At 42.6% G+C, this 13,898-nt stretch overlaps 1 protein-coding gene and 1 non-coding gene across 2 annotated transcripts in view; both read right to left on the reverse strand.

The window, feature by feature from the left end:
* Sestd1 (SEC14 and spectrin domain containing 1) overlaps positions 1–13,898 on the reverse strand; it is a 50,825-nt gene that overhangs the window by 25,996 nt on the left and 10,931 nt on the right. The window contains exons 4-7 of the mRNA XM_032903543.1: positions 11,114–11,227; positions 5,758–5,871; positions 4,343–4,440; positions 1,701–1,756 (exon numbers count right to left, since the gene is read on the reverse strand). Of these exons, the coding sequence (XP_032759434.1) occupies positions 1,701–1,756; positions 4,343–4,440; positions 5,758–5,871; positions 11,114–11,227 (382 nt within the window). The remainder of the gene's footprint in view (positions 1–1,700; positions 1,757–4,342; positions 4,441–5,757; positions 5,872–11,113; positions 11,228–13,898) is intronic.
* Positions 4,716–4,821, reverse strand: LOC116902470. The gene has a single exon (XR_004388088.1). It is a non-coding gene; the product is annotated as a U6 spliceosomal RNA (small nuclear RNA).

The raw sequence follows: 13,898 nt of genomic DNA on the forward strand, positions 1-13,898 counted from the left end.
TCCTAAATTTAAATAGCTTTTAAAGTATCGAAAGAGAAGAGTTTTTGTAGCTTTTAAATACGACCAATTTCTAAAAAACAATCTAGTTGTTATAAATCTCCATTATATACCTTCAGTACCTACTCTAAGTGTTCATAGCATATAAAATAAAACTTAGTGCATATATTTAAATATTTAAAATGTTCCTAAATCAGTGACTTAAAATAAGATGCTTTCGAAATGATAAATAATGCATGAAACTAAGTTTTCATATAAAACAATACTTTCACTGGCCAACTACTGTACTTTCTAAACGTGTAATTTATGGATTCTAAGTATTCCTTTGCTCCCTAAGGAACTAAGATCTATATCATACTGAAAACTGAAATACAGCTGAATAAATACATCAAAAACTATTCGGATTTTAAAACTATTTGTGGCATTTTTTAATTGGAGATACATTTGTTTTAAAAATCTGTGCAAATACTTAAAACACATCAGAATCTTTACATGAACTCCATATAATATGTGTGTTTATCATTAATATTAGAGCACACCCACTTCTTATTATTCTGACAACTGATATCTCAGTGTTTTCCTTTCGGGTACCATTTATACCAGAGAACAGTCAGGGCAATCATCTCAGAGAAGAAGCTGACGCCTCACTGCCTGGGGTCAGGCTCCAATTACAGAGCTTACTGGCCGTATCTATGCATACGTAACTCTGCCCGTGAAGGGATGAACTAGGACCCTGTGCCTTCCAGGACCATGGGCAGCATCTGAAGCCTTCTTACATTCCTGATTCTGAGAGATCTCGGTAAATCCTTCAAACTTTCACTTAACTCATTCTGTGGATCAGGCAGGTCCTGAACTTGAACTCCCTGACTCTCCCTCCTAGGCACTGAAATTGATCAGCTTGTGCCACTAGGCCCAGCTTGACCGTCTATGCCTCAGTTTCACTCCTTTTGAAAACGATGCAACAAGACCAACCTCACAGACTGTGCTGAGGAGTAAATGAGTTAGCACACAGAGAACTTAATTTGTGCCTGGAACCCAGTAAGATTGAGAGTGTGAGCTATTAATTCTTTTAGAAGATTAGAAATAAAGCTACAGTGTTTCATTAAAAGCATTCCAACTCATTCTCCTAGAATTGGTGGCTCTCTCTGACAGTCACAGGCTAGGACACGCACAGCATGGAGCTCGGGGCATCAGTGCAGAGTCACCACCAAGGACTCAGTGATCCGCACCAATGATTACGATCTGCTGTGACTGCTGTCTCTGTACCTGGGCCTGCTCTGAGCTGTGGTGATAAATTTTCTTAACTGATTCTGAACAACTTATTTACTTAGGTTGTATTTTTGTCTCTAAGCCCCGACTTCTTGAAGTATAAAAGAAAGACAATATCACGAATTACCTCAAATGCTGTTGAGGCAAACAGCCCATAGCAAGTATTCCATAATCACCATGACAACCCACTGAGATTAAATGCACCTTTTGAAGTTCATTTTATAAAATAGGAAATAGATCCAAATTTTTAGGAGTAAATAATTTATCATTATTAATTTTTGAATATTATATTAACACCATCAGATTAATCCCATATAGTCTGAAAAACTGCCCTTTAAACTCCTACAGCTTACATGATGAGGAAATGATTTAGAGAGGCTGAGGCTTTGCTAGATTATCATCATTAGTAAACGATGCTTTGCTTTTCACTTTACCTGTCTGAAGAACTGTCTCAGGATCAACAGATGGAAGAAAGTTTAAATCCACAGACCTAGAAGACATCAAAAGAATCATTTTTCAATGCTGTAATATTCCTATAACTCTATTTCAAAATTGTTTTACACTTAATGCATTTATTCCAGAAAGATCTGAGGCTAAATTCCACCCGATTGTTACAATGCCAAGACCAGTGTCCTCAAACTGCTCATAACATAGGAAGTAATTACTACCAAATTATCTTATGAAGCCAAAACCAGGAAAACACAGCAAAAAAGAACAATTTTCCTGAATGAAAATAAATGTGCAAAATTTTTGACATAATATTTGCAAACCAAATTCAACAACACACTAAGAGGATTGCACACTATTGCCAAGTTGGGCTGGCTTCATAGCAAATGTAAGAATGGTTCAACATATATAATTAAGGAAGTATACTACAGCACACAGACACATACACAGAGACTTCAGGACAGAAGCCGCAACAGACACAAGGAGGCAAGGGTTTTCATTCTCTCCATTCTTATTCAACACTGTGTCTGAATTCTAAACTAGTGCAGTGACAGAGAGAAATAAAGGAGATTCAAACAGGAGAGGAAAAAGTCAAATTGCCCCTTAGTGAAAACGGCATGATCCATGATTATAAACCTAAAACACACTATAGAGCCAACCAGGAAGCTCTGAGACCTGCATGGTATGTTGACTTTTGTTCCTGCACCCGTGGGGTAGCATGCAGACATTGCTAACATGCATACCTATATGCATGCATGTGTGCTATTCTAACAGATGCACTCCACTCCTTCCACACTGTGGTCCTGTTTCTTGGGCAGCTGGATTTCTGCCTTCACTTTCTTAAATACATGAGAAAGAGAAAATTCAGGAAAGAGGAGGAGCTACCAAACCATAGCCAAAGACCATGCTGCTATACACCAAACTAAACCCTGCAACTTTTTAACTCATCTTGTCTTTCCCTCTTGGGCAGTCTAGATGCTCCCTGAAGGCTAATAAAGAGTTATACAAATTTGCAAGGGATGGTATTCTATTACCTCAGTATGAAAGAAACTAAACAATAATATTTGTGTGGAAAGAGACTGGTAGACATAAGGTTTATTAATACTTCTTGTAGACATACAAGTCAGCATTTCCCAAAGTCTTTCTGAAAACATTAAAAATATGTTTTACAAGAGAATGAGAACAGCCCTGGCCTACAGTCATATAAGCATGGGGAGGTACAAAGACACAATTAAACTGGCTTCTTTGATGCAGAGCTTCCTCAGAGACCTCAACTCAGGTAGACAGCTATCAGCAGGGATAGAAATACTGCATCAAACGCTGACCATGGGTACATTTCCTATGAGAACTCTTCAAATGTTTGTCTTCCCTGAGAAAGAAAAGTTTGTGTGTGTGTGTGTGTTTATATATATATATGCATTTACATTTTTATATGGTGTTATGGAACTCTGTCCCCCGAGCAGGATGTGCCAATTGCTGTCTTGAAATAGAGCAGCTAGTATTACACCCAATAGACTGCTGTAAGACAGGGTCCACTAACATTCTCTTGTGAAAGTGGAGGAAGGTCTACCACGGGAGGTGCAGCACGGGAGGTGCGGCACAGGAGGCTTCTCTCTACCTGCAGGATGTACGAAAGCGTCACACTTGCTAGGCAGAGTCTTCTTCGGTGCTGTAGCTGCCTGTAAGTTGCTTACTGTCTGGTAGGAAACCTCTCACCCAGGCTCCCATAAATAACACAACTAGGATTACTGACTCACCAAGCTAGATCTGTGTGCAACTATGACTCGCGTGGGTCCCGAGTGCCCTGTCTACTATGAGAAGACACTGTCTGTGCCTCCACGGGAGAAGCCACAGAAAAGATACTATGGACAAGACGCTAATCCCTGCGATGATTTGTGGTATCTTTGACTAGACTGTAATTCAAACTATTTGTTTTTACATTCTGAACGTTTTGTAATTAACACTTGGAAGAGTTATCATGCTCTTACATCCATGTGACCACACTGAGTTGACAGACACATGATCATATCTGAATCCTCAGGTTCCACTGTACATTCAAGGTCAGATGTAAAGAGGCTGGATGAGAATGCCTGTGGATCCCTCAAGCTCCCCAGTGAAAAAAGCACAGTGCTAGTGACCCCCACAAATCAAAAGCTCAGGGGCTGGCTCCTGTCTTAATGTGCTGCAGCCTAATGGAGAAAGGAACCTGGCCCACCAACCCCAAAGTGAAAGTGCTAAGTCTGGAGAGCCACACTTGAACAACTCAACTGCCTCATCAGTGTGAGGAAATGATAAACCCACGAACGTCACACTGCAGAAGAAGTGTTCTACATGCTACACACTCTGGTACTAATGAATTTAAAGAACTTTAAGAACTTTATTTCAAGCTGCATGTATTCTCAGGAAAGACAAAACTAAGAATAGAAAATGGCTTCATTTTCAAAGCATTTTCTTTCTTTCTTTCTTTCATTTCCAACCACACTCATCAAAAAGTAGCTTTGTGAAGCCAGCTCAAGTGAAAGGAAGAGTGCGTGTGTAAAGCCAATTCTTATCAGCTTTGGGTAGAGACTTGTTCACTGCGGTCCCTGACCCGAGCCAGCAGCAGGCAACTTCACAGGCAACCGCCTACCTTTCCTTCTCCTGCTCATTCCCCTTGTCACTTCCATTGTTAATCAGAGCAAGTTCATCTAGCAATGATGTAGACTCCTTTGTAAACTTCTCAAAGACCTGCAACAGGCGATTGTAGAGATACACCATGAAAAATCTCAAAAATCAACACGAAATAAAGACCAGTTAACAGCAACCGCCCTAGTCAGCAGGATTTCTTTTCCTCCCCAGGTCACACGGTGTAATCCGACCATCAGAACACAATGCACATGCCCAGAGCAAACCCAGAGCTCAAGTGATGAGGAGCTTTAATGGCAATGGAACTTTCAAATTTAAATACATTAAATTACTTTACTCAAATCTATTTCCATTCTTTTTTTTTTTACTGGAGCTGCAAAAATATGGAAGCTTCACGAATCTGCGTGTCATCCTTGCGCAGGGGCCATGCTAATCTTTTCTGTGTTGTTCCAACTTTAGTGTACGTGCTGCCTAAGCGAGCAGTCTATTTCCATTCTTATCCTTCTCTGAGAAACATCTGTACCGGTAACAAATTTCATAAGTGCACGGATGTTACTGGTACCAGTTGTAGGCACCAATTCTAGTTAGAGAGCATTTCCTCACCTTAGTCTATCACCAGGCTGTCTACAGACAGCGTACTGTATAAAGATGGGTCACTTATCATTTTAACATGATTCCCCATGTACGTCTTGAAGGGATTTGGGCTCATTTAAACAGACAATAAAGTAGACATACAGTTGTCCAATAGACATGTCCTGTTTTTGGCAGGAACGCCACTCACTGGGGATCCCAGTGTTCTCAGCGTCAGTGCAGATCTCTAGGCTGCACTGGAGACCCTCTCTCACCACCCAATGAAAGCACTAAGCGTGCACCTCCGACGTCTGCACACAAGCAGACTTAGTTTGTCGCGCTGCACCACGAGCTGATAATTCACGGGATGGTGAAGAGTCTTCTGAAACAGCCGTGTCATTGAGATCACCTCTCAAGGCAGTATGCTCCTGTCACCTGACTCTAGGGGTGACCTTACTAAGCCCGATCCAACATTAACAGTCAACACAGAGCGCTGCTGTACCCGCTGGGCTGATCGAAGTGTTTCCGGTCCATATTCATTTTGCCTTGCTCACAATTGCACAAGACAGTACTATTATTACCACTGCTTTATAGATATGAAAACTAAGACATGAAGAAATTAAGTACACCAGTAAAGGCCACACACCCAGTTTTCAGCATGAGGACTCTGTCAAGTGACTCCGACTACAGAGTATGGGTTCCAAACCCTACACAACCAAGCACACACAATGTGATTTTTTGTTTTCATAAAAAACAAATTACATCTTAGTTGATTAAAGCGACAATGTTGTTCAAACATCTCATTTACACGAAACACTTGATTATCTTGTTTTAGACTTGTATACCAACCAGCCTCTTATTTAGCCAGTCCATGTGATCGTAGGTGAGACTCCCACCAAAGTCTTCTGTCAACTGGCAGGGCTCTATGTATCGAGTCAGCTTATTGGCAGACACTAAAATAACCTACAGAGGAAAAGGTAAGAAATCCTGAGTTAATGATTAAAGTCTCTGAAGGGAAATAAGGAGATAAGAACATGCAACCCTGCTTCAAAACGATAGCAAACAAACATTTGTTTAGTTAATACAACAGCATTTAAAGTCAATTCAATAGGTTATAGTTATCTGCTTAAAAATATCTCTCAAATTATTCTGACAATACCAACCTTTTTAAAAGTACTAGCAGCTCAGACAAACTATTTTTAATACCTAATCAATATTAAAAATCCTTTAGTAATAAAAACCATTTTCTTAATAAAATCATATTTGTGCTAAGATAATAATTACCTATTTTCTAGGCAAACCCTGTAAAACATACACTCCTAGCATGTGGACTGTAACATCCAAACACCATTTCTCAGTGAAAGAAACCAGGCTGGTCAGGGTCCTGATGAACTAAGTGTGCATAAATACCATCTCCTCCAGAACACCATGACCTGTCAGAGACCACTGTGGTAGCCAAAGGGGCCTGAAAAGATCTCTGCTGACTAAAGATCTCAGGAAGAATACATTGGACTGGTACATTGAATGGTTTAAGTGTGTGAACTTAGTCTTCAGGCCACACCAAGGGGTAAGGTCTGTATGCTAAGACCAGCAACAGAGGAAGTTAGACACAGGCAGCACATTTCCTAAGAGGGACCAATGGCAGGCACCCAGCAAGACAGGGCAAGTCCCTCACCATGCAAACACTCCAGCAAGGACACTGAGAAAGAACAGTGGAACCAAATCGCCATTCCCCAAATCTTGATGAACTAAGAGATCAAGACACTGAATGGCACAGCTATTAACAAAAGGATGAGGGACGGTCAGTGACTGAGTCTAATGATCAAGGGATGAGACGATCAATGATCTCCAGGCGAGCAGCCTTGGGAAAAGAAGCAGATCTGATAGCTGTGGAAGTCCAAGTGTGGGCTTGTGGGAACAGACTGAAGCTTGAGAAGAGTGCTTATCTGCTGCAGGACGCTCACTGCGATGTGCTCACAATGCTACACCGAAAGCTGGGTCTGCCCAAGGATGATGACGATGGGGGAGGGAGGGGAGGAGGAGAAGGGAGGAGGGGGAAGGAACGGAAGAGTGAAAGGCTTCACTTAAAGGGAAAGCCCACACTCACACAACCATGGCATGTTCATCTCTAGGTAGCACATGCATGCACCAGTCTTTAAAGAAAACCTTAGCAGATGAAGATGGAACAGCAAAAACCTAGCTGAATAAATAAAGTAAGTTTACAGGAAACCCAGAACACAGCTAACAACACTTTCAGAAGAGCAAGCATTAATTTATTCTGAGCTGTACTTGAGCTGAGTGAGCTCAGCCTGAAGCACAGATACAGTGGACCCAGTGTGCTCCTTGGTAGAAGCAGCTGCTGTAGCTTTACAGGCACGGAACAAGAAAGTGACCAACTTAAGGTCTTTTCCAATCAAACGTAGCTCATGATGTTCTTAGCTTTCAGGCTGGGGGAAGCTAGCAGCCTGCTGTTAATGCAGTCTGAAGATTTTACCTGTGCTTGAGATGATAGATCAGATACTGAGGTGAGCTATTCAGGGGACTAAAGGTAGCCCAAAGTAATTTAATTTGGCTCTAGATCTAAATCATTCCAACTGTGTCAAAGTTCTAATAAACTTCTGTAAAAACTGAGAAGATGTATGTCACCAGGAGTGTTCTTAAGAAAGTTTTTGTTCCAGATCTCACCACTGGTAAAGTTCAAAAAAGGTAAGAATCAGATGTATTAGAAGAACACAAATGTGACTAAATATATTTTTATTATTATGAGCATTTATAGACAAAAGGGGGTAGAGCATTCTGATTACTGACATCTCAGTTTGAGGACAAGATTAATGCCAGCTCTAGTCTTGTCAATATACAGATGCTGTCCCGACCAGCAACACCTGTCAGTCAACAGTGAGGTGCTGCTGCGGGGCAGAAGGAACTTGAAAAACTGAGCTGAACAATGCATACAGATTTCATACAGGATGGGTGTGCTGAGAAATACTGAGATTAGCAACAAAAGGAATATTTGGTACAACAAAAAGCACTGTATAAGTGAACAGGAGATAGATCACCACAAGAAGAAATTCACACAGACAGGAATGAAAATGTGAAGTCATGAACAGTTGACAGGATCAGTAGGTGTTCAGCTAACTGACACTGTGGCGAGCTGATAACAAAGTGTCATATTTTATATAATTCTATAGAGTAAAGCACTTAGCCATGCTTGTAAGAACAAAGGTATTTAAATCAAAGTTACATTTTAAAATAAGCAGAATATCTACAAAGATATAAAGTTTTTTTTTTTACAAAAGCCCAAATTATCTGAAATTATGCTAAGGAAAATAACTTTCAATCAAATCAGAATCAGTGTTGAATTTGATTCCACTTCTGAGCTCTAAGCACCCCTTACTAGCTGGGCTGAACTTCAGCTCTGAAGTTTAGTGTGTTTAGTGGCAAAATAACCCACATCTGAAATAAAGCCCCCTCTTCAAGATGCCAGGCTTTCAGTGAGTAGTTATTCACTAGGCAAGTATCAAAACTGATCCTCTGCAGTGTCTAGGAGAAATATACTGGTACAGGAGCTTTATTCATCAGACACTTCCATTTTAAGGCAAACAGCCATGGCATCGGACCAAAGCTGTCTTTTCCTTTATCCTCCAAGATGGTTGGTAACAATGGCATTCTCACAGCGAGCGGACACCTATGCCCAAGCAGATGTGACAGGCTTCCATAAAAGGCACTGCTCTTCCCTGTTCGGTCCACACTGAGTCTGAATAGCTGGCACTTGTTCGTTTGCGTTCTCACAGAGCAATGTTGTCTGCTGGTCCCAAGCTATGAACTGCGTGTCTCAAGTGCTCACTCTGTGGTGCCAACTGCAGTACTCAGGCTTTCTGGGCTCAGCTTCTTGGGACGTGGTTTCCCACCAAACTGTCAGGAGAATGCTCTTTGTCCTAGCTGGAGCCATTTCCCTTTAATTGGCTAGCACCCAGTTCTTCACTAAGTCCATGTATAGTCAGACCTACCAATGACAAAGTGCCAAAATCGGGTGGGGAAAAATAATCTGGTTCCTACCTAGTATATAGAAAGCTAGAAAGAGCACTGCTCCAGTCAAAGTAATCACTGAGAAATCCAAGGCCTGTGTACACTGCAGAAAACAACGAAACGAAACCAGGAGCCAGCTCAACTCCTGGCTCAAGTAACCTTTTCCCTACTACTACAACCAAACAGAAATAAGGGGAGTTATATGCAGGCACAAATGCTACTTACCTCAAATTTTTTACTGTCTTACACAAAATGTCAAGTATTCAATTAAAAATACAATACAAAAGCAAACAAGGAGGCCCATCATATTGTCAAGACTCAAGCAAACGACGTAAGGAGAGTAAGAGAACCAGCGATTGCACTGTCAGGTAGCTGGGAGCCGTGCAGACAGCTGTGATGCAGAGGAAGAGAGGTCACGGACAGGAAGAGGTGAAAGTTCACCGAAGACACAAAGACGAAACCCATCATTTGGGGCCTACGGAGGCTGGATCTTGGAGAGCACTGCAAGTACCGACCCTAGCGACACTCGCCATCTCTAGGTAGAGTGTTGCTGTTGGCATACTCAGCATGCACACAGCATGCTTGAAATCAACTGGGTTACTAAGGACACTCAACAGCGTGCAGACACCGGATAAACAGTTGTAATTGTTTAGCAAATTGTAGCACAAAGGCTATATTCAGTGTGTGTGTGTGTGTGTGTGTGTGTGTGTGTGTGTGTGTCTGTCTGTCTGTCTGTCTGTCTGTCTGTCCCAGTGCACGTGTCAGTTTCTGGTGGAGGTCAGAGGACAATCTTGGGTATCATTCCTCTAGATTTCTGGTGCCATTCACCTCTTCTTTTGCTCTGTTTTGTTTGTTTAAAGATAGGCTCTCGCATTGATCACCAGCAGCCTAAACTGGCTGACCGCCAGCCCAAGGGCCCTGTATATTTCCAGCTCCCTGGAATGAGATTACAATTATGTGCCTACACACCTTGCTTTTCTACTTGGGTTCGGCGACTGAACTCAGGTCTTTATGCTTGCACAGAAGGCTCTTTAGCAATGGCAGCATCTCCTGACCCCAGCAGTAACTTTTTCAAATATTTTCACATGTTATTTGACTCCATTGATGTGAATACTTAGATGGAGGGCTAGGTATACAAATTTTGAATAGAGATGCTACACAGCAAAACCATGGTAACAGATGAGAGAACTTTCTAGTGGCCCTGTAAATAAACTCAGCAAGACCAAAAACTGGAGAGCCTGAAAATGGGCTAAAATTGAAAATATTCCAAACAAGAAATCACCCAAACTGGGCTTGGGACGTAGGTCTGTAACAGAGCACTTGTCTACCACTCACAAGACCCTAAATGCAAAACTCAGAGTTAAAAAAGAAAGAATAAAAGAGGGAATAATATGATATTAAAAACAAAACAGAAGACCAAACAAGCAAAGCAAGAAGAAGTTTTCAAATCCTCTAACATGGATGCAGCTAAAGTCCCAGAAACATATAAAGGGGAATACAGAAGTATTTTAAATCAAAGGGTCAGAGAATTTTCAAAATTAATGGGAGACGCAGTCCAGAAATACAAGAACTATAGAGAGCACCAAACAGAATAAATACCATGGAAGGCCTACGCATACGAACAACAGTTCTGAAAATCAAAGTCAAAAGGGAACTCGAAGGCAAACAAAGGGACAGAGCCACCTAAATATCAAGGACCAGTGATGCACACAGCTGACGCCATGTAAGAAAAAGCCCAAGGATCAACGTGGCAGTCAGGGACAACGCACTCTTTTTTTTTTTTTTTGGTTCTTTTTTTCGGAGCTGGGGACCAAACCCAGGGCCTTGCGCTTCCTAGGCAAGCGCTCTACCACTGAGCTAAATCCCCAACCCCGGGACAACGCACTCTTAGGCCCACCTAAGGCCCAGTACTTGCCAGTTTTCTCTTCATGATCATTGAGACGTTAATACAGAGGCCCTAGTTTCCTTGCAGTTAACGAGCATCCAGACGGGAATAAGGACTTTACAGCTTATGAAGAAGACAATTATTCAACAAGTGTCTGAGCTGAGCAAAGCTAGAGATGGTATAGCAGGCATAATGTAAGCACTTCTAAGTAACTGAACTGAGCATGCCCAGTAATATCCGTGAAGCCTACATTCAAAGATACAACACATCTCTGTTTATATAGATTCTACTTACCTCAAAGCCAAGTCTATCTTTTTCTTTCCAAAAACAAAAATGTGTTACTTTCTTATCCCAGAATTCATCTGGCTTTACTACACAAACAAGGGATACCTCAGCTGGAACAACGTTCTGTAAAACAGAAAAATAAGTACAAATTATACATGCAAATGATTTACTAAATGTGCAAATTACTAGACACACTCATGATTATGCTCAGATACCTAGAAAGGATTCAAATAATAACGCAGAAGAAACTCTTTAAACTCCAAAATCTAAATGGCAGTAATGACGACAAGCTACTCATAAGATTTTCAAACAGCTTTAAACAGGCCCACGTGTCAACTGCTCGTTACACACCGTCTCTCTGCTGGAAGCATGTTTAGATTAAACCACAAGACATGTTTTAACTGAGAAACTATTAAAATTATTGTTTTATGGTATGGGACAAATGTTTTCTAACACCACCATCAGGAAGAATTTCTTCAGAAAATGAAAAATCATAGAGGCTGGGAAGTTTGGAGTGCAGTTTATTCATTTACTGACCTATGGAAAATCAGGATAGAAATGTATGAGAAGCAGAAGAAACAGGGCCCCTCTTTCAGAATACAAGTGACAGGCAGAGCTGCTCCCAGGGGGACTTGGGGAGCTCACAAACAGCTGGTCCCAGCCTCTGGGATCAAATCAGCAAGTCAGCTCCTGAGTAGAGACAATTAACTAGGGGAATGCTGAAAAAGTTAGATATTAGTCAATGCAAATGTCCACAAAATTACCTATCAGGAAAGAGAAATCACAGCAGGGATTAAGTCCACTGATTGTTCTACAGAACTGCATGCAGTTCAAAATGCAAATGACAGCAGGTCCCAAATGCTCACGGGTTGCAGTGAGTCAGGATGAAAGGAAGACCATGAGAGCACCCTGAATGGATTACTTACCTAAGTGGAACTTAACTTTTTCAGAGAAGTCAGAGTGCTCTCTGGGCTGGGAGCTGGCAAGGTGCTGCCACACGTTTGGCAGACAAGTTACTATGGGGCATCAATGTGCCCTCCTCAGAGGACCAGGGACAGAGTTTAATGAGGGCTATTTAGGTCCTTATGAAGAAAAAGCAACGGGGTTGAGAGATGGCACGGCTGCTCTTGCAAAGAACCCAGTTCAATTCCCAGCACCCACATCGCAGCTCACAAATGTCTGTAGAACTCAATACCCCTGGGGATCTAACACCTTCTTCTGGCCTCGTTGGGCACTGAGCACACACGTGATACACAGACATGCGTGCAGGTACAACAGCCATGCACATAAAAAATTAACTGGAAAGATGGAGCAATGGGCTTTGTGAGGCTAAACTTAAATAATGTATGCAGCACTTGAGCCACACTAAGCTAAACCATAAAATCACCCATCCTTGTCGCCACCCCTCAAATCGTTTCTCTGTGATCATCTAAGCAAAGGGTGGGCATAGCATTCTCCCCGCTAAGGATGTAAACGTGCTCAGGCCCACTTCTCTCCACAGAACCTAAAAGGGCAGCCCGCCATCACTCCCGTTCACTGGCCCCAGTTATGCATCTCTGGTGCTCACTGAACTGAACACTTGGTCCTCTATTCCTACAAAATTAATTACATTTTTCCCAAACCGGTCTGTCGACTCCTTTCACTGACTTTGGCTCATGTGGGGGTGGCACTAAAAGACAAAGCCCAGCAGGAATGGCCTTTCATTTGCTTCCATCTATTAAGATATCTTCGTTTACTTAACTCAGCTATCGCCTTCTCTAGAAGCTTTTCTGAGGAAAACAGGATTCCTGAGAGCAACCCGCCCCTTTGGATGTTTCTCTGTCCCACGGTATTTTCAGTAGCTTTACAGCAGGTAACAATAATTTGCCGAGTCACCACTCTCCGCCAGGGCAGGACAAAGCAGTCTGTGAGGGACGCAGAACTACAAGATGCTCTGCCCCACTCAGCAGGCCTGATAACTGTTTACTAAATGTGACTCTTTGAGCTACAGATGTCCCAAAAACAGAGCTGTGAGACAGATTTCCAGGTTCTAAGTTCTTAGCGTGATCATCACGAATCCCTAATTTTTATTGTTTTCCTTTGTGGTTTTGTTTTTTAAAAAGCTACCAATCCTGGCCCGCAGCAGCTCTCTGCTCCCAGACCCCATGGGAGAGAGACCACATCGCCTGGTCAGGTGGGCACTCCTGAGGCTGCATGGAAGAGACCACCACACTGCCCACTCCCCGCCACATCCTGGCCCAGAGGAAACTGTATATATTCTTGCCCTGTGGGGAGGGCCCAGGAGCTGCAGGACCCCTGCCTGAGACACGACCAGAACCTGAAGGAAACAGACCAGATAAACAGTTCTCTGCACCCAAATCCCGTGGGAGGGAGAGCTAAACCTTCAGAGAGGCAGACACGCCTGGGAAACCAGAAGAGACTGCACTCCGCACACATTACTGATTCCAGAGGAAAACACCAAACGCCATCTGGAACCCTGGTGCACGGAAGCTCCCGGAAATGGCGGCGCAGATCTTCCTGGTTGCTGCCGCCGCAGAGAGCTTGTGGGCAGCACCCCGCAAGCAAACTTGAGCCTTGGGACCACAGGTAAGACCCACTTTTCTGCTGCAAGTGACCTGCCTGGTGAACTCAAGACACAGGCCCACAGGAACAGCTGAAGACCTGTAGAGAGGAAAAACTACACGCCCGAAAGCAGAACACTCTGTCCCCATAACTGACTGAAAGAGAGGAAAACAGGTCTACAGCACTCCTGACACACAGGCTTATAGGACAGTCTAGCCACTGTCAGAAATAG

This window comes from Rattus rattus, chromosome 5, assembly GCF_011064425.1.
Source record: "Rattus rattus isolate New Zealand chromosome 5, Rrattus_CSIRO_v1, whole genome shotgun sequence".
In the NCBI taxonomy this organism is placed as follows: Eukaryota; Metazoa; Chordata; class Mammalia; order Rodentia; family Muridae; genus Rattus; species Rattus rattus.